Source organism: Prunus mume, linkage group LG4, assembly GCF_029339155.1.
Source record: "Prunus mume cultivar Tortuosa linkage group LG4, ASM2933915v1, whole genome shotgun sequence".
Classification (NCBI taxonomy): Eukaryota; Viridiplantae; Streptophyta; class Magnoliopsida; order Rosales; family Rosaceae; genus Prunus; species Prunus mume.
The window spans coordinates 26,742,537-26,762,073 of record NC_142701.1 but is presented as its reverse complement, the minus strand read 5'-3'; the positions used below and the strand labels follow the sequence as shown (position 1 = coordinate 26,762,073).

Below are 19,537 nucleotides of genomic sequence, written 5' to 3'. Positions count from 1 at the left end.
GATTTGCAAAATTATCACTTTTCGTCTTAAGGTTTTTCTGTGACACTAAATAGTCCTTAAAGTTACCCTCTACTCTACACATCAAAATGATCCATGCTGTTAACTTTCGGTACATTTTCAGTTAAAATGCTGATATGGCACATTCTCTCTCTCTCTCTCTTCTCTCTCTCTCTCTCTCTCTCTTTCTTTCTCTGTACCCTCCCCCCTCCCCCTCCCCCACCAACCCACTTGGGCCAGCCATCACCGCCCCTGCCCCTTTATCTACCTCTCTCCTTGTCTCTCTAGTCCTGATGAGAAAAATAATCAATATGGTGCAGAACTTTTGGTATTTGGAGACCTTTTGGTTCCCAAATCAAACAAAACATAACAATATGGGAGGTGATAATAACAAAGTTTTCTTATCCCTTTAATTAAAAAGTTAAAAACCATAAAAAAGAAAACAAAATGGAAAAAAGAAAGAGAAAGGAATGACTCCAGTCCAGGCTCTCCTCCCCAACCCCCGCAACACACCCTTCTTGCAGCAAACCTTCCCTTCAATGGCGGACCAAATTCATGGTAAAAGCCCTGCACCCCATTAATTCAGCAAACCTTCTTGTTCAAAAAGAGAAGAGAGTAAATATGGGTTTTCCAATTTTTTTTTCTAAAAACTTTAATTTTCTTCTCTAAATATGTTATATCTTTTATTAAAGCCACATGGCTCTATATGATTGGATGTGTGGCCATTTATGTGCCACGACAGCATTTTAATAGAAAATGTAACGGAAGTTAACGGTAGAGACCATTTTGATTTGTAGAGGGTAATTTTAAAGTCCATTAGTATCACAAAAAACCCTTAAGGACGAAAGATAATAATTTCACAAACCTCAAAAACTGTTTGTGATAAAAAAAAAACATAAAAAAAATTATTATTTACCATGCTGAATTGAATAGTTTGACTTTTCTCGATGCCCATCTTAACCCCAATAATATCTTTTGATTATCTGTTCTTGAAGTAAATAGAGAAACAACTTTTACCCCATTTTATATTGGCTCTGAATAAATGTTTGTGAATGACACCCACAACATTATTTACAACATAAAATAATCCTTATAAGGTAATTTTCTTTGTTTGGTCAATGGTAAAATTTGATTGACAGTTGAACTCGGGTCAGCGGGCAAATTTGGACTCGGGTCATCAGGGACATTTGGACTCGGGTCCGTTGCTACTTTTCTTTTTTCCTCGCATTCACACTCAACAGAGTCAGAGTTCACTCACCCACAGACTTATATTCAAAGGAGCTTCTCAGGCAAAAGACAGAGAAAGAAAGTAAACCCTCTCTTCACTGAGTCAGCGAGCGAGTTCGAATGGCCGATCCTCTGGAGAGGCTGGGATCGGAGGCCATAGGGCTTGAATCGAGCATCAAGGACGACCTCTCCATGGAGATCGATCCTCCTTTCAAAGAGAACACGGCCACAGCCGACGACTGGAGAAAGGCGCTCAGCAAGGTCGTCCCAGCAGTCGTCGTTTTGAGGACAACGGCGTGTCGTGCCTTCGACACTGAGGCCGCTGGTGCTAGCTATGCCACTGGCTTTGTCGTCGATAAGCGCCGCGGGATCATCCTCACCAATCGCCATGTTGTCAAGCCTGGTATTTTTGTGGTTCTCAGATTTCTTTTTCGTTTGGTTCCTGAGAAAGTGTGAGAGAAAGAAACAGAAACTAATGATTTTGAATGTTTAAGTTAATTCGAGTTCAGAAAGTTTCCTTCTTTAAGTTTCTTCGAGTTCAGGTGCTTGGTAATGATTGTCTAGTCTGTTAATTTTCTGCCTATTTGATAGCTGAAAAATGTGCGAAGTGAAAAGAAAGGGATTATCTCTTTGGGACAGGAGTAAAAGAGTAAACCTTGTCTTTCTTGGATTTGAAGAATTTTTAGTTACGGAAAATATTGCTACTGTATGGTCAATATTTACCTTGTGAGAAATTGGATTGTTGCTTGTTTATGGTTATTATGTTCACTGAGAAAATGGGAGTTTGATAGTTGTATTACGTTTTCTAATATTAAATTTGAAAATATCGATGGAAATGATTTCCACAATCGATACTGGTGCAGAACTTGGGTTTTAATTCAACAAATTAATCTGGACTCTCTGTAATTTATTTATTTATTTTAAAAATCAGATAAAAAAATGTAAGAAAAATATGTCAAAACTTCAACTTTCAATTGTGTAATAATTGTCTGGACAGAACAACATTTAGTGCCTTTTCTTTTTCTGTCTTTTCAACTGAACCTGATATAAGGATCTTCAACTGCTTTGCTATCCTTCTAATTCTGTTTCTTTGGTACTGTAGGACCTGTAGTTGCAGAAGCCATGTTTGTGAACCGTGAAGAAGTTCCAGTATACCCTATATATAGGGATCCGGTGAGTAAATTCTTCTTTTATGTTTGATTTATGATCTACCATTGCACGATGGTTTGGAAATTTTTTCTTGTTTTACACCATTAAATAATCTCATATCCACCCGGTGTGATTTGGTTCCTCACGCCTCTGCCGTTCTCTTACTTACCAGAGAAAATGAAAGATTGGTATTGCAGATTGATCAGTTTATTTCTTTAATTGATTTAAGATTTGTCAAATTTCCAATTCAGTTCTTCAAATCGTAAGACATCATTGTGATTTTGGTAAAAAGCAAAAATAAGATTATCTATTTCTATTGTTCCTCATACAAGTATGACCACAGTATGCACATGCAGTGGCGGATCCAAGAATTTTCTTTCCCTGCGGCAAGAAAACACTCCTACCAAGTCACTAATAATGAAGATCAATCTAGTCTTAAATGTAAAAAGACACATCATATAAACATATCCATGCACAAACTAGATACAACGAGCTTTACACCTTCTGCCTAATTCCTCTATTGCAAGAAGCAAAGAGAAGAATGAGATATGAAATAGTGAGTCCAGAGAACAATAACATAAGTAAAGGAATAGAGCATGTTGCCCTCCTTGCCCTGCCTTAGTCTTCTTTCAGGCGTTTTATTAAACAGCTTGCCCCCATATAGCAAAAAAATTCATGAAAACTTGCACCTTGAACATGATTGAGTAAAGGCAAGTGCCTTCACTGGACCCTTAATGGATCCTTCAATGTGCACATGACATTTTCATTAGTCAGGAATGTACAATATTTTCCATTAGTCAACAAGTAGTCTGCAAGCAATAGCACAGCAAAAAGCAAAACACTAGTTTACTGCACTAGCCATTCTTTTCTTCAAATTGCATGTTGCAGGCATTTGGAAGTTTTAGCTTGACAATAAAATATTCTCTGCTTTTCATAACAAGAACTTTGACATGATATTGACTCACATCTAGCTTTAATCAAACATGTTGGCCCTTTGTAACAGGCGCAAATATGATGTCTTTACATTCAATGTGTGTGACTGACATCTTGCGTATATTGGTAGCACTAATATTTGTATATATTTTTTCAGGTACATGATTTTGGCTTCTTTTGTTATGATCCTGGTGCAATACAGTTTCTTAATTATGAAGAGATTCCTCTGGCCCCTGAGGCTGCTTGTGTTGGTTGAAATCAGGGTTGGTCTGAAAAGGACCCAATCCTAGACATGGTTCAACCCCAAAGTCAACGGTTTAAATAGTGCGATAGTGGTGAAAAGGTATTCATTCGTGAATTTTGTGCTTTCACTTAATGCCTCTTAATTGTTTGTCTTACATTTAAGCGACTTGTTCTTTAGTTAACTCACTTCATTTTTTAGGTTTCTATTTTAGCTGGTACTCTTGCTCGTTTGGATAGGGATGCTCCTCATTACAAAAAGTACGTATCGGCTTTACTAACATTTGCTATATTACTTTGTTCCTTTTCTTTTATTCTTGATAACCAATGAAATGACTACATTATCCTATATTTATAGTATAGTTATGTTCAAAATAAGAATGTTACATGTAATGGTACTTGTTTGTTTTGGATAAGCAAAACTATTTTGAGGACAACTACATGGGATGTATACTAGACAGACAGAGTGAAAACAAAGCTTGATGGGATGGTCTAGGAAAAACCAGAGTTAACAAAATTACTGACACATGTGAAAGAGCTGTCGGTGTCATTAATGGAAGAGTGCATGGGATGCATACTAGGCAGATATGTATAGAAAAGAAAGCTTGATGCTTTAGCATCTGATGGTCTAGGAAAAACCAGGAGTTAACAAAATTAACAAACTGACACCCATGTGAAAGGAATATTAGAAAAGCTGTCTTTGTCATTCATGTAAGAGGCTCCAACCCCACTGATGCTCTCTTGGTGTTCTTTGTTATAAAAGAAAAAAAAGAAAAAATAAACAAAAGCCCAAAGGAGGAGCTCTTCAAGAACTTTAACATTCTTGCTTACCTAAATTTTTAAGCAGATCCATTGAACCATAGAATTTGTTGTTTCTAGTATACCTTAGATGCTTACATCATAGTTTGGATTTCCTCAGTGACAGGACAATGCAAAAGTAAATCATCCTCTGTTTTGATCGTCACGCTTAACATATAAGACCAACTATGGACAATCTGTTTTCTCCTCACTTGATTTTCCAGTGAATTTGTTCAAAAGCAGCAGTTGATGGAAACAATAAAAGCCTTTGCTGTACCCCCAGCTCTCTGAGTACTCTTAAATGGAAAAGTGCTTACAATAAACTTTACAGTGCTACTTCCTTACTTCTGAGTGGAAATCTTGATTTCACCTAATCTGCAACCTCTAATTAAATGCAGGGATATGATTGTGAAAATTGAAACCAACCCAAACTACAGGGAGCAAAGTATAATTAGACCTTTTAATAAATTTCTTTCCAAAGGTTTGCCCAAATTAAGACAACACAACCGAGGCTGTTATATTATGCTAGTAACCTATGATAGGAAGTAACCTGAACCATCTGAGCATTTGTTCTTCAGACTCTTTAATACAGGTTTACTGCTTTTTCTGGCTAATCGTGATTGTGTTCTTGCACAGGGATGGTTACAATGACTTCAATACATTCTACATGCAAGTAAGTGGCATATTTTTTATTTATGCTACCTTATAATTTCGTGTATTCCTCCTACGCTGTAGTAGTTTTTGGGTTTAAAGTTTTGTGACATTTCCATTTGAGTCTGCTTCAGAGTATTTCTTTTTGTAAAAAATGCTCCTATGAACGATATATTCTAAGCGCCTCTCAGTGCTCTAAACATCCAGCTTTTGGATGGATTTGAATGATCGATATACCTAAGTGTTTGTATTCTTTCTAACCACTGAAAGTGGTTGGCGCTTATAGACGCTTAAATGCGTCACTTATATGAGCGTTCCTGTTTCTTTTGTAGGGTAGATATTTTGGGCTATACTTGGGCCGTATTGTACTGCTTTATTGGTTGTTGGGTGAGGATGAAGATATAAGGTTCAACAAAGGGAAGGAGATTCCATTTACAAAAAGGTAATTAGAAGGATAATTTAATCAACAAGAGAAGATTGATGAGTAGAAAACAGAAGTTTGTTGCTTCAACATATATTAATCTTAATATATGGCAATTTCTGACTGGCTGAGGGTTTTTAATTGTACATGTGCAATATTTTTCTACGGGCTTTTCTTTTTTCCCACTTTGATACCTGAAGCTGTACCCATTTATCAATTCAGTACATGAAGAATAATTTGTCCCCATTTAGTCCCTCTATTAATTTTGTGTCCAATAAATCAAAATTTCATTAGAACGGTTAATATATCTCAGGGGCAATTTTGTGTCCTACTTATTATTATTGAAGGCACATTTAATGAACAATACGTAAGTACCAAAATTGTGCCTGAGATTTGTTAACCATTTGTACGAAAGTTTGATTTGATATTCAAAAAAATTAAGTTAGGGCTTAAATTGGAACACAAATTATTGTTCAGGAACTTAATTGAGGCCAAAGTGTAAAAAACCCTTTTAAACTAGGTAGTAGATGCTGTTATAAAATAAAAAGGAAGACAGAACATAATCTGAGGTGAGCATTTATGCCTTTATAAATGCCCTTCGTCCTCCTTGCTTCATGTTGGCCATGTTTGCCCCAGGAAAATGTTTATAGTACTAGACAGCACTTCATCAGAAAAATAAGCTTCTAAGGATGATGTAATGTTAATGTTATCTGCTGAAAGTCTTGATTGCAAAGAATCCTGTGTCATGCTAATTTCTTTATTGTTATGGGAGGAGAATGAGTTCTTACCGGGGTACATTAATGCATTACCGGTTTTTTCTTGAAACATTCAAGCCTTGTCTGACATTTCTGTCTCAGTTCTCTGGAATTAAACTTTTTCTTTCCTTTTTTATTTTACAACAAACTAGTGTATTTCCAACTCATGTGAGTTGGGAGAAATTTCTTTGGTCCTTTAAATGATGCTCGGGCGACATAGTGATTCCTTGTAAAACTTACACATGAAGTTTGTACGTAAGGTAATTGGCTTTATGCTTTAATTTATGCTACTGATAAATCTAAATGGAGTCCATCAAGGGCATAAATGTAATGTTAGAATCTGGCGGAGTTTATATGTGAATATTACGTTGCACTGGCAGAGGAATTTTACAGATGAAGCTTTGAGATGTGGGCAAATATACATTTTTGGTCCTTTGTGACAATAAGGACTGGATCATGACTGATTCATATTGAATGACTTTGCATTTTTCTTTTTGTCTGGGAATGACTTAGCGTTGTTGGTAGACAATTGGCAATGTATCTTTCGCTGCTAGAAGCTTCAGCTAAAAATTCACATCTATATTTATTTGTTAATTGTATTTGTTATAGGCTGCATCTGGCACAAAAGGTGGTTCCAGTGGATCTCCTGTGGTTGATTGGTTAGGCAGGGCAGTGGCCTTGAATGCTGGTAGCAAGTCATCAAGCGCTTCAGCTTTTTTCTTACCCTTAGAACGAGTAAGTGCATTATATATATCTCCTGAATCTTTATTGATTCTGCATGGGGATTATTTAGTTTTGTAACAATTATAATTTGTAACATTGAGTTATTCAAACTGCAGGTTGTGAGGGCATTGAAGTTTCTCCAGAAAGGCAGAGATTCCTTTGTCAATAAATGGGAGGCAGTCTCTATACCTCGTGGTACGCTTCAGGTTTGTGTTGGAATTATCCTGAAAGGGAATCACTTCAATTAAATTGTTTCCCAATTTTTAAGAGTTTCATAGACACAAGAGTACTGCTATTTTGGTGGGGAGTTAACCAAATTCCTCCCAGAGCGATTTTTACCTTGTAGGTTGCATTTTTTAGGTAACAGAAATGGTGTTATTTACAACTTATTATTTGTATGTAGGCATACAAAAACTGTCTACACTGAAATGGAGTATTGAAAACAGTTTATTTAATTTTTTATTTATTTTATGGAGGGTAGGTAGGATAAATAAATACATAAAGATACGGGAATTCTTAATTATAGTACCTGATTAATTTGAGTTTTTGATAAAAAACAAAGAATTTCATGCTGTTCAGAATTTTTCTACTGTGGTTTATCTTAGTTTTTTTTATACATTATTTGAGGAATTATTATTTTGACGCAGCTTATGTAATTTATAATATAGGTGACTTTTGTCCATAAAGGATTTGATGAGACACGCCGACTTGGCCTTCAGAGTGAAACAGAGCAGGTTTTTTTTTCCTTTTTCCATCTGCTTTTCCCATACTTCACAATTGCCATGAAAAGTAGGGTGCCTCAAATAACTTATTGTTTTGATTTGTTTAGTTAGTTCGTCATGCATCTCCCCTGGGTGAAACTGGGATGCTTGTTGTTGAGAATGTGGTGAGTATTCCTGTAGACTTTGAAATTGTATCAAATTTGTCCTTTTTTTCCCATGGTGATACAATGCTCACTTCTAGGATGCATATGATGCTGGACTTGTTTCAGGTACCTGGTGGTCCAGCTTACAAGTGTTTGGAGCCAGGTGATGTTCTTGTGTGCATGAATGGGGAAGTAAGTTATGCTTTTCATCTCACATTAACTTTATCATTTATAGAAATAAGCTGCTTAGATGACGTGCGTAATCATTGCTACATCTGGTTTTATTCTTTACGCATCTGACTACCACTTCATTTGCAAATGTTGGAATCACATTATAAAATTTACTTTTCCCACTTGCTAACCATCTATATGGGGCTACAAATCTATAAAAAAAGTCTCATTGATGAGTTATGAGATTCCTTTAACTTGATATTCACTACATAACACCATAGTTTTACTTGTTTTGAATGGTTGCTCCTTTTGCAAAATGTTTTTTCAGATTCCATTAATGAACATTTTTTGTGGTCCATACGTTTATTTTAGATGACATAAGCTAGGATTTAACTTTTTCATTTGTCTTTGTTTATGATCATTCCAAAGTAATTACTTTTAGGCACTATATGATTGTGGGGGAAATAAACCTGAAAGTCTTTTCCTGCAGGACAGTACTTACACGAGTGAATCTTACATATTGAATTCTTTGTGCAGGTAATTACCCAATTCCTGAAAATGGAGACCTTACTTGATGACAGTGTTAATCAAAAGATTGAAATGCAAATTGAAAGGGGTGGCAAACCATTAACTGTAGATTTGGTGGTGAGAGTTTTTCTTGTTTGGTATTGGTGTTATGCTACAGAAAAGTCTCTTATGTTTGTCTAAATAATTTAGTGCAGTGGCCACCATTTGGTGCAATGTTCTGTAATTCTTAATGGAGGTGCTGCAAGGTTTCCCTCCTAAAACCAACTGCAAAAAGTTGTCCCTCTAACTCAAAATTAGTGTTTAACCACCTCGAAGGACTTTCTGTCCATCTCTAGATATAGGCATTCAAAATTTATATATTCCATTTCTTGGATATGAACTCCTTGATGTTTGGGTTTAAGTTAAGTTTTGTTTCTTAAAATGGAGCCAAGTTTATTATTGTGTGTTTGATTTTCTTAATTGGTTGACTTATTTTGGTAATTTAGTGTAACATCTATTTGACTGCTTGGAACAACATCAAAAACAAAAATCATAGGTGACAGTGACACTATGAAAAGATTACTAGGAGTTGAAAACTTATAAAACCTCATTAAAAAACATGTGGGGAAGAAAAAAGGAAAGCAAAAACGACAACAGTTAGACTTGGAAACATCCTTAGTCTATTTAGATGAAAGCATTGAAACAGGTGGATCAGATGTCTAGAAATTAAGGTAATTCGAAACATCCTTAGTCTATTTAGATGAAATCACCGAAACAGGTGGATTGGTCGTCTAGAAATTAAGGTAATTCATCTGTTAATGATGCTCTGATGGCGCTTTAGACATGGCTAGGTTAGAGGTGTTTTCTCTGACAATTTTTTTATGTCACAAGTCAACTTTTCTTGTGTAAGCCTTTGTCGGGAAGCACTTAATTTAGATAGAGTTAATTTTCTTAGATGGATGCTTGGCAAATTGCATCTTGAGTTTTTATCTCTGAAATTTTGCCTCATTAACTTGGATGTGAATGGCTGCTTCATAAAACGGTGGCCCTCCTTCCTCCCCCTCTTCTTCATCACAAATAATGATGAAGGAGAGACTAATTCCTAATTTCCTATATTACGCCGCAGACTCTTAAGACCTTTCATTTTCTCCAGTGGGCTAGCTTTGAACTTAAACTTATTGAGGTCTCAATTAACACATAATTTATTCATGTGCATTATCTGCTTGGTTGCAGTTTGGTGGTATTCCTTTATTTTGTTGCAGTGTTTTTATTGCTGTTCCATAAATAAAATTTGCCATCTTGTTTATTTCAGGTGCAGGATTTACACTCAATAACCCCTAATTACTTCTTAGAAGTAAGTGGTGCAGTGATACACCCTCTCTCCTACCAACAGGTTGGCGGATTTTGTGGTTTCTGTTTAGTATTTTTGAGTGATCTAACAATTTGGTGCAGTGTTATTGTTCTCTTAGTCGTGTTTGTTTGCATTTGTGTTTGTACTCAGTATTTGGCATGCTGTTAACAAGTCAAGTGCGTTTCTTTTGCATATATTGCATGTTTATATTATCCTATATTCTATGGAGATAGTTGATTAAAAGGTGCATAAGAGGCCTTATTTGAAATATGTTGGACCTGCCTGCTGAAATACTACTTCCTCGTGTTTTTATGCCTTTCACCATGGATTTTCATCTTAATTTGCCTGACTTGTATTAAACCTTTCACTTAATATCATGATATTTTGGCTTCTAAAACACTTCTTTTTCATACAGGCTAGAAATTTTCGTTTCCATTGTGGCCTTGTGTATGTGTCAGAACCAGGGTATGTTCTCTTGATCTTGTGCTATATGTTTAGCTTATTGTTATTGTTATTGTGTATGGGATAATGTTATCAGTTTTCTGTATCATCGGTTGCCATTTTTCCTGCAAAAAATCAGTTGTGCATAATGATAATTAAGGATTCCCTGTAACTTTTTCTGTAAGAAGCAAATGTATTCAGGGGTTTATCTATCATGAATTGTGTTTAAAGCTGCCAAAGAGGATTTGTTAATCAAATGTTAGGACTAGGCTTCCACCCCCCAATATTTATTTGTTTTTTTATTTTCTAATTTTTGCTAAGTAGTAATCCAAGTTATATTTGAAAGGGTGAAACTCCATATAGCAAGTTGACTGAAGAAGGGATTCAATGAGGTGAGAATTAAAGACTTTTGTCTCTTAAACCTTCTATGCTAAATAGAAAGATCTCAAACCTGGTTATTTGACCATAGGTAAAAAGATATGAGAAACGTAAAGACTTTTGTCACTGAATAAATGTACTGAAAACCTATTCACTTCAACTTTGAAATTTCAAAATCATAGTTGTTCCCAGTGTAATCTGTATTCATCATGTGTCATATGTTTTAATTCAGATATTTTGAAGGGTGAATTTGGAAAGTAGAATAGGCCATGGTCTTTCTTTATTTTGATTTGCAGTAGGCCTCTTGACATAATTGATCTGTTATTTTAAATTGTTGCAGATATATGCTCTTTAGAGCTGGAGTTCCTCGCCATGCTATCATTAAGAAGTTTGCTGGTGAGGAAATATCACGACTTGAGGATCTAATTTCAGTTCTATGCAAGCTATCTCGGGGTGCTCGAGTGCCATTAGAGTATATAAGCTACATGGATCGTCATCGAAGGAAGGTATATGTTGATTTAATCTGTGATAATCTTCCACCAACGTATGAAAATAGTTGCTCCCTCTGCTGGTTTCCAAAATTCATCTTTAAGATTACATAAAGGAAAAGCAACATAGAGTCATTAGTCTGAGGTTAAGGGTCTAGTTCTGATTTCTGAAAGATAGAGTCCACTAGTCTGAGGTTTTTCCGATGAAACCCAGCAGTGGCTTGCAATGAGCTGCCCCATTAGAGTCATTAGCAAAATAAGCTAATTGAATTATTTTATTTTCTATTTTTGAATAAGAAACACAGAATTTATTGATGAAAAGAAAGAATATACAGGTCGGATGGAAAAGTTTATCATGCCCAAATTAACACCCTCAAGAATCACAAATTTTATTTGAATTGAAACATCCAATCTAAAAGAATTACATGAAGGGAAGATGCCCAAATAGAAGCTAAAAAAATTAATTCTACCCAAAATAATTCCACTTACCCCTCCTCTGTTCTAACAAATAAATCTTTTATCATATACATTATGATAGTGTATGGATTCTACAGAAATAGAAAACATTGGTTCACATTATTATATGCAAGCATCCTTATCCTATTATTATGAGGGATCTTGTAGCTGTTGTGAAGTGATCTGCCTTTAGTGTTGGGTTTCTGGGTTTTCTCTGGGAACTTGTTTCGTTTCTTTGTTTTTGCATGGGTTTCGTGTTTTTGTTTCTTTTGTTTGCTTTGTTCGTGTTGGCTGTGGTGTGAGGATTTCTCATCCTCTTCTTTGCCCCGCTGGGGTTTTTATTTATTATATTCTACATTTCTATTTAAATAATAATTATTATTATATACAAGCGAGATCTCTTTCTCTCTCTCTCTCCCCCTCCCCCTCCCCCTGGCTATTGGTTATGTTTTGCTGACTGTTTCGGTGGCTGCAGTCAGTCCTGGTCACGGTTGATCGCCATGAATGGTATGCCCCTCCACAGATATACACACGTGATGATTGTACGGGCCTTTGGACTGCCAAGCCTGCTTTTCAACCTGATGCTATTCTGCTGTCATCTGGTATCAATGGTCACAGAGGTACAGGAAGCCAAGCAGGTCCTCTAAGTAGTGAGGTCATTTCTGTGGGACACATACATCGCGATAGCCATGAGGAATTGACTGATGGCGTCGCTAGTATGGAAACCAGTTATGAGCATGCTTCTGAAGGAGCACATTCTCGGGATGAATTTGATGCTGGAACAAAGAAGCGGCGAGTGAAGGAGAATTTTTCATCTGATGGAAGTGTTGTTGCTGACTGTTCTTTTCCCGAAACAAATGAAGGTAACCTGGAGGATCCAAATACCATGGAGAATGCTGTTATGGGAGATTTTCAAGCTGCAAATGTAGCAACTGCTAATGCTTCATTAGCTGAACGTGCTATAGAGCCGACTCTCGTTATGCTTGAGGTACCCATATTGGGGATTTTATATCATTTTAAGTATGCAAAGTCCTTTCCATTCCTTTTTTCCTTCTATTTATTACTTCCCTGAGTGTTAAGCTCTTTGTTTTCGAAAGGAAAATGGCATTATTCATTGTCTTTGTAGTACGCTTTCTCTCTCTCTCTCACACACACACTCACAATTTTTCCAGAGGCAGAAGCACAATGGCAGAGAGATATGTTGTAAGGCAATCTTTTCAATCTTAAGAAAGTGATCTCATATAATTGCAGGTTCATGTACCACCATCTTGTATGCTCGATGGTGTACATTCACAACATTTTTTTGGGACTGGTGTAATTATCTATCATTCTCAAAACATGGGATTGGTTGCTGTTGACAAGAACACAGTTGCAATATCTGCATCTGACGTGATGCTATCGTTCGCTGCTTTTCCAATTGAAATTCCAGGCGAGGTAAATCAATAACATGTAAGCAGATGTAGATAATGATTGTTAGATATTTTGCCTAAGCTGCCTAGTTTAAATTTCAGGTGGTTTTTCTCCACCCTGTTCACAATTATGCTCTCATTTCATATGATCCCTTGGCCCTGGGAGCTGTTGGTACCTCTGTTGTTCGTGCTGCTGAACTACTTCCTGGTAGGTTTTTCTTTTCACCTAATTTCTCTATTTTAAACTCAATTTTCATGCATTGCATATGTGTTGTTATAGATTACAATTATATTACTGCTAATAGTTATAATTTTTTTTTTCATCTTGCATAATTGTGTATCTAAATTGAAATTATTGTTAATTATTAGATTTATTTACCGAAAAGCATTGATTAAGGATTTGGTTGAATGCTTTTCTATTATTTTAAACTTGTATAATTATTTAAGTGAAATTGGAGTTTTATTCCATTAAAGCGTTTGTTACAACACTTGTTTAGGTAATGTTGGGCAAGAATTCTCACTTCTATAGATAATATGGATATGTACTGGTTTGTCAACTTCCTGATTCATTATCCATTTCTACTTTTGTATTGTTAGAAAGTATTGTCCAATGTACTACTAACTGTTAAAGTTTTTACAAACAGTGGTAAACCAACGAAATTCAACATGGTATTAGAGCTTAAAACCCTGAGTTCGAATCCTTGCAACTCTGACCTTCCAATTGACATTGAATTCCACGTTTTGGTTTCTCTAGCTCTGAAGAGAGGTTCATATGTGAGGAGTGGTAGAACTTATACTTTAAAAATAATAGATGAATAATGGGTTAAACTTTTGTGAACAATGGTAAACCAACGAAGTTTACATTTCTACATGGTTCTGTTCCTTTGGATCTCTATCTATATTTTGACTTTAAAAGGGACGTTAATGGGTAGTGGAGGGTTTCAGTTTCCATATAAAAAGCTATTCTTTGTGATTCTTGCCCGAGTATGGATTTGAGCAATTGTATTCTCACCTTCTTGATAGAAAACCGTGGAGGGTTTCCCAGGAAAAAGAGGTTGCACTTAGCTCATAGCACTCTTCTGTGTGCTTGCACTAATCCATAGATATGGTGCTTTGTGTACTTATTTTAGGGTGTTTTGTTACTGTTCTGTCATTTTGAAAGGAGCATAAGGTTGTGTTTCAGATTGTTGACTTTTTTTTAATACAAGCGATAGTCTAAGCTATAAGGGGGAGGGGGTGTTTCTCACACACACACACACACAGAGTACCGAGATGCCATGGGGTTCGAACATGAGACCACTGGTCTGCAAGTCAAGACCCTTTTCCACTGGGCTAGATCCCGTTGGCTTGTTGGCTTTATATCTTCGTAATATCTTGAAGTTTTGAAACTTTGAGAGTTTGAGTAATTTCTGGTGTCCCAGCATGTGGCGGTTTGTCTATTTTGTGTCTTTTCTGTTGTGTTCTACTCCATTAATGTGTTTAAACTAATATACTAAACTACTGTCTGAGGCAGATCCTGCGTTACGTCGTGGGGATTCTGTGTATCTTGTGGGGTTAAGTAGAAGCCTACAAGCAACATCTAGAAAGTCCACTGTGACCAACCCTTGTGCTGCATTAAATATTGGCTCCGCTGATTGTCCACGGTACAGAGCAACCAATATGGAAGTCATCGAGCTTGATACTGGTAACTAGAATTCTCATTGTTTAAACTTGAACATGATTTTGCAGTGTTGATTTGATTGATTTTTCATTGTTTTATGTTGTGCTGTGTTCAGATTTTGGTAGTACATTTTCTGGTGTGCTAACTGATGAGCATGGAAGGGTCCAAGCCATCTGGGGTAGCTTTTCAACTCAGGTTTATACTGTTTCCCTCAGCAAAAGAAAAAGAAAAAGTAAAAATAAATCCAGGTATTTCCTTTAACTTCAATTAATTTGATTTTTGTTATTGATTCGTATTTGCAGCTGAAATTTGGTTGCAGTAGCTCAGAAGATCATCAATTTGTTAGAGGCATCCCAATTTATGCAATCAGCCAAGTCCTAGAAAAAATCATTTCTGGTGCTCAAGGCCCTCCTCTTCTCATAAATCGTGTCAAAAGGCCAATGCCTCTAGTAAGAATTTTAGAGGTCGAACTATATCCTACATTGCTTTCAAAAGCCCGAAGTTTTGGTCTGAGTGATGATTGGGTCCAAGTACGTCTTCTTCCTGATACTAAATATTTCTTCTATCTACATCTGTAATTCATACCTGTTATTATTTTATGTTGGCCTGTGAAATCACTATGATGCTTTTGGAATGAATTTTCTGTTGCTTTTATTATTTGCTCCATACCTGCTTTGTGAGTACTTGTTGCTTTGTGACTTTGGCCTTCTTACCCTTGCATACCCTTATCTTGCTTAACTCATGAGTATTGAATCTCATTCCATCAAATGTTCCATATCACAGAGTTCGGTACGTAGAAACAAGTTTAACCCTTCTTTCCTAAGGGAGTATCATATAATCAGAAAATGTTGGAAATCACATTGCCACTAAATAAAACCTTATCTTGATGATGTCCCTAATGTTACATTGGTATTTTTTCATGATGGATTCCTTAAATTAAGAACACATTACCATTTTCATACCTACTTCTGCAAGAATGAGCCTGGCTGGATCGGAGTGGCCATCCCTAGTTATTAGGCCTTTTCTCTTCCAACTGAGGTATGGAGAGTTGGAGCTGTACATGAAACCCCACACTCATAGTGCTTCCTCCCATGTGTCCTCTTATTGATTGAAGCATCAGAGAGTTTACACTCTATACCTCACCAAATTTTGAACATTTTTAGTGACCTCCCTTTTTAACAATGACCTTTGATCGTGGATTCTGCAACTACTCTGTGTCTTCTAGGGCCACATGTTGTATATAGCTGCTGCTGGATAAGGGGCTACCTTCATGGATCTGTTGGCATTAAGGGTAGAACTTAGTAGAGGCTTGTTTGATGTGAAAACTTATTATTAGTGATTATTGGGGAATCGTCAAAGTGGTTTTCTTTTTTGTGAAAGGAAATTTGGGGTACTAGTATTACCTACTCCTAGTGTGGATTTCTTGGCATGTATGGTCTCCTTGGAGAAGTTTTGATAGTGCCTAATTCATTAGAAGGGGAGCCATATTTATAAATTGGTATCATCCTAGGAGGCAGCTGAATGTTTGACCGACTTGTGATCATAGTCCTGTCTCGTGATAGTTGTGGGGATCCTTGTCATCAGTCTTTAAAGTCTCTTGGATGTTCTGCTCATCTTTTAATCCCTTATGGGCATCTTGACGTATTTAGTGTTTTTAGATGGAGAGGAGCAATCAAATCCTTTGACGGGGTGGATTGTTCCATGATAGAGATCAAGCCATATCTCCTTAGGAAAATCCTCTTTTGAAGGTCCTTGGTCCTCTTTTAGGAGATATTCTTCTGTATGTGGGCTGTGTCCTCTGGCATATTTTTTTGAAATAAAATTTACTTGAGAAATCTTGTTAGACTGCAAAGGATGAATATAATTTTCTCCTACTCCCTGGATGGGGGAATGGTCTGCCAGTTTACTATAAACAGTTTGATTTGGTATGTTGATATCCTCTGATCTTTTGTTTTTACTGTTCAACTGAGGAGCCTTATTTCTGATCCATGATTGCGATTGTGCAATTTGCTATTCTTTTCTGTTCATTACTTGAAGTTATATATCAACTATTGGAAAATCATATTCAGACTGCCATTATCGCTGTCGTTGTAGGCTCTTGTCAAGAAAGATCCAATTAGACGACAAGTTTTACGTGTCAAAGGATGTTTAGCTGGATCTAAAGCTGAAAATCTGTTAGAGCAGGGAGACATGGTTTTGGCAATCAATAAGGAACCAGTTACATGTTTCCGTGATGTGGAAAATGTCTGCCAAGCATTAGACAAAAATGAAAACAAAGATGGCAAGCTTGACATGACCATTTTTCGGCAGGTAAAATGAATTTAGTATATTTAGACTCGTTTTCCAATCATTTCAAAATGATCTTTGGGTTAGGGGAAGGCTTGAAAGAACATTTGTGTTTAGGGATGCCTTTACATTATTAGGCATTGATCTTTAATTTGCTTCTCTTTTAAATTACAAGGGAAAAAAAGCTTTACATCGTTTAGAGTCTGATCTCCATGGTTTTCCAGGGACGTGAAATTGATCTTCTTGTGGGAACTGATGTTAGGGATGGGAGTGGTACTACTCGTGTAGTAAATTGGTGTGGGTGTATCGTTCAGGATCCACATCCGGCAGTGCGTGCTCTTGGGTTTCTTCCAGAAGAAGGTCATGGTGTATATGTGGCAAGGTAGGAATTTCTCTTGAAGTTCTTATTAGCAAAATAAATTAAGGGTGTTACAATGGAAGTGATAAAAAGTAAAATTTAAAAATGAAGTTAAATGTATAAACTTCAATACTTCAACCAGAATTCACTTTTAGAGTTTCAAGGTCAGAAAGGAGATATAATAAGAATAATAAAACATGCATAAAGAATTATAAAAAAAGTCTATTTCCATGTCCCCCACTACATGTTTTAACTTTTTAGACATTGACTGTATGTCAGTGTTGGAACTGTGTTGTACCCAGAGGAGGTGCCCATGTCGATCCTTCATGGATTTGCTATTAGCTGATTTTTTACAGCCTGGTTTTTAGGTGCAGAAATGTTCTGAAGAATCAGGCTAATTTGGGTATCCGGGCTACTAGTCTAAAGCTGGTCAGGCATCTGTTATTTAGACTGTGGTATAATGGTGTTCTATGTACAGAGGATTATTCTAGGCCCAAATCCTCAATGTTTTACTCCCGAAACTGTCTGCCCGAACTTTGCGAAAGTCCGGGATCCTCACTTAATTACTTAGGCTTTTCTAAAAAGAAATTTGGTGATATTTTGGAACTGACTATGTTATGTTCTATTGTTCAATTTTCTCAATATGCTGATGGATTGTCAAATTTACCAGGTGGTGTCATGGTAGTCCAGTGCATAGGTATGGTCTATATGCTCTTCAGTGGATAGTTGAAGTCAATGGAAAACAGACTCCTGATTTAGATGCTTTTGTGAATGTAACAAAGGTACACTTCACTTTATATTTATATATGTGTTTTCTAGCTTATATTCCCGTTACGAGTATGGAGTGGTAAACTGATAATTAACTGAACTGGTAAAAAAATAAAAATAAAATGATCGTGAAGAGAAATAAAGAACTTCATGTTTCAGTTTTGTGTTGAAATATGTTTCTTGTCCATTGTTTTTCTTGTTCATGTGCATCAGTCAGTCTCTTTGTATTTTTTTTTGTTCATGTGTTGTAGAGGAAGCATTTGTTGGCTGGCTGGGCTGGGCCGTAGCCCGGCCAATCCCTAAAATAATAAAGAACTTAGAGGTATATAAATTTGGCCCCATTAGCTCTCCAGCCCTTACCTTCAGCCCAAAAATAAAATATTTTTATTCTCGTTTTCCTTCTAAATTTTTGCTCCAAAATTGCTGCTGCTACTTCTTTCTTCCAAGTAACTTTTGGCAGAAAACTTTCATTCAAAAGAAAAAACTTAGTCTGGAAGTCGAGCCCACCGCACTTTTAAATCCTGGCTGCACCCATGCCCCCAGATTAGTGATCTGTATAAGGGTTTTCGTTACATCCAACGGAAGCCGTAGTTTCTGTATATATATATATATATTTTGTCACAGAATTACGAGTGGGTGTATTATTTTAAGATATATATTGATCCATGAGTTGCTTATGATATTTTGTAATGTTGCTATGAAAATTGCATCAGGAATTAGAACATGGACAGTTTGTTCGTGTGAGGACAGTTCACCTAAACGGAAAGCCTAGAGTTCTAACATTGAAGCAGGACTTGCACTACTGGCCCACATGGGAGCTGAGATTTGATCCTGATTCTGCTATGTGGTGCCGAAGGACAATTAAGGCACTAGATTATACTGGCATATAAACAATGCATGTTCGTCTCGCGACACAGTTAGCGTTGGAAGCAGGAGGTAGAAATGCTTAAAAAGTTTCAGAAGCCCCTACAGGTCAGGGTTTCAGCACCTTGGCTCTTGGGCATCATACATGGAGTTTATTATATTCAGGCAGACAGCTATCTGCATTATCTATTCAATCATTGTTTTTAGGGGTTGGTTATAGACTGGAACGATACCTATAGATGTGATGTGAATTTGTTTAAGTGAAGAAAATAAAGGAAAAATGGAAATTTGATGTCACACAGCATTTGATAAGGTATTGTTTTAGGGCATCCAATACCGTTTATTTTATTGTATAAATTTTTATTTTTTATTTTTATTTTTACTCAGCATGGTCCTATTTGGTTGCTAAAGGATTCTATTAGCACATAACCGATAATCTTGTTTAATCTAATTCTAAGGTACCAAAACAAATTGAAAGGGCATTTGCGTCATGCATGTATATAAAGAATCTAGAGGGAACCGCAAATAGAGTGAGGCTAGTTGGCCAAGGCGTCCCTTTAAACAAGAGTTCAAACCCTCTCTCCGTATATTAAAATAGTTTAGAATATCGTTCTTGTAGATGTTTTATGGTTATCCCATGT

General features: G+C 36.4%; 1 protein-coding gene across 2 annotated transcripts; it reads left to right on the top strand.

The window, feature by feature from the left end:
- The first annotated feature begins 1,242 nt into the window (after positions 1–1,242).
- Positions 1,243–19,306, top strand: DEG7 (DegP protease 7). 2 transcript variants are annotated; one of them, XM_008231004.3, is made up of 24 exons: positions 1,243–1,627; positions 2,327–2,397; positions 3,464–3,649; positions 3,749–3,807; positions 4,981–5,017; positions 6,781–6,906; positions 7,011–7,100; positions 7,563–7,628; positions 7,724–7,780; positions 7,886–7,951; positions 8,468–8,575; positions 9,750–9,830; positions 10,204–10,253; positions 10,948–11,113; positions 12,027–12,539; positions 12,803–12,985; positions 13,063–13,168; positions 14,474–14,644; positions 14,736–14,868; positions 14,940–15,150; positions 16,715–16,930; positions 17,131–17,288; positions 17,935–18,046; positions 18,746–19,306. In XM_008231004.3, exons 5-24 carry the CDS (start codon positions 5,012–5,014, stop codon positions 18,920–18,922), a joined length of 2,796 nt encoding a protein of 931 aa, XP_008229226.2. In that variant the 5' UTR covers positions 1,243–1,627; positions 2,327–2,397; positions 3,464–3,649; positions 3,749–3,807; positions 4,981–5,011; the 3' UTR covers positions 18,923–19,306. The 2 variants fall into 2 exon arrangements, with proteins under 2 accessions (XP_008229226.2, XP_088905796.1); XM_089049670.1 differs by lacking the exons at positions 1,243–1,627; positions 2,327–2,397 and adding an exon at positions 5,328–5,437 and having other exon boundaries at positions 3,633–3,649.
- Positions 19,307–19,537: the final 231 nt, after the last annotated feature.

Coding starts and splice junctions, on each gene's coding strand:
- DEG7 (XM_008231004.3), top strand. Junction 7,101..7,562: donor TACCTCGTGGTACGCTTCAG/GTTTGTGTTGGA, acceptor TTTATAATATAG/GTGACTTTTGTCCATAAAGG. Junction 13,169..14,473: donor TGCTGCTGAACTACTTCCTG/GTAGGTTTTTCT, acceptor TGTCTGAGGCAG/ATCCTGCGTTACGTCGTGGG.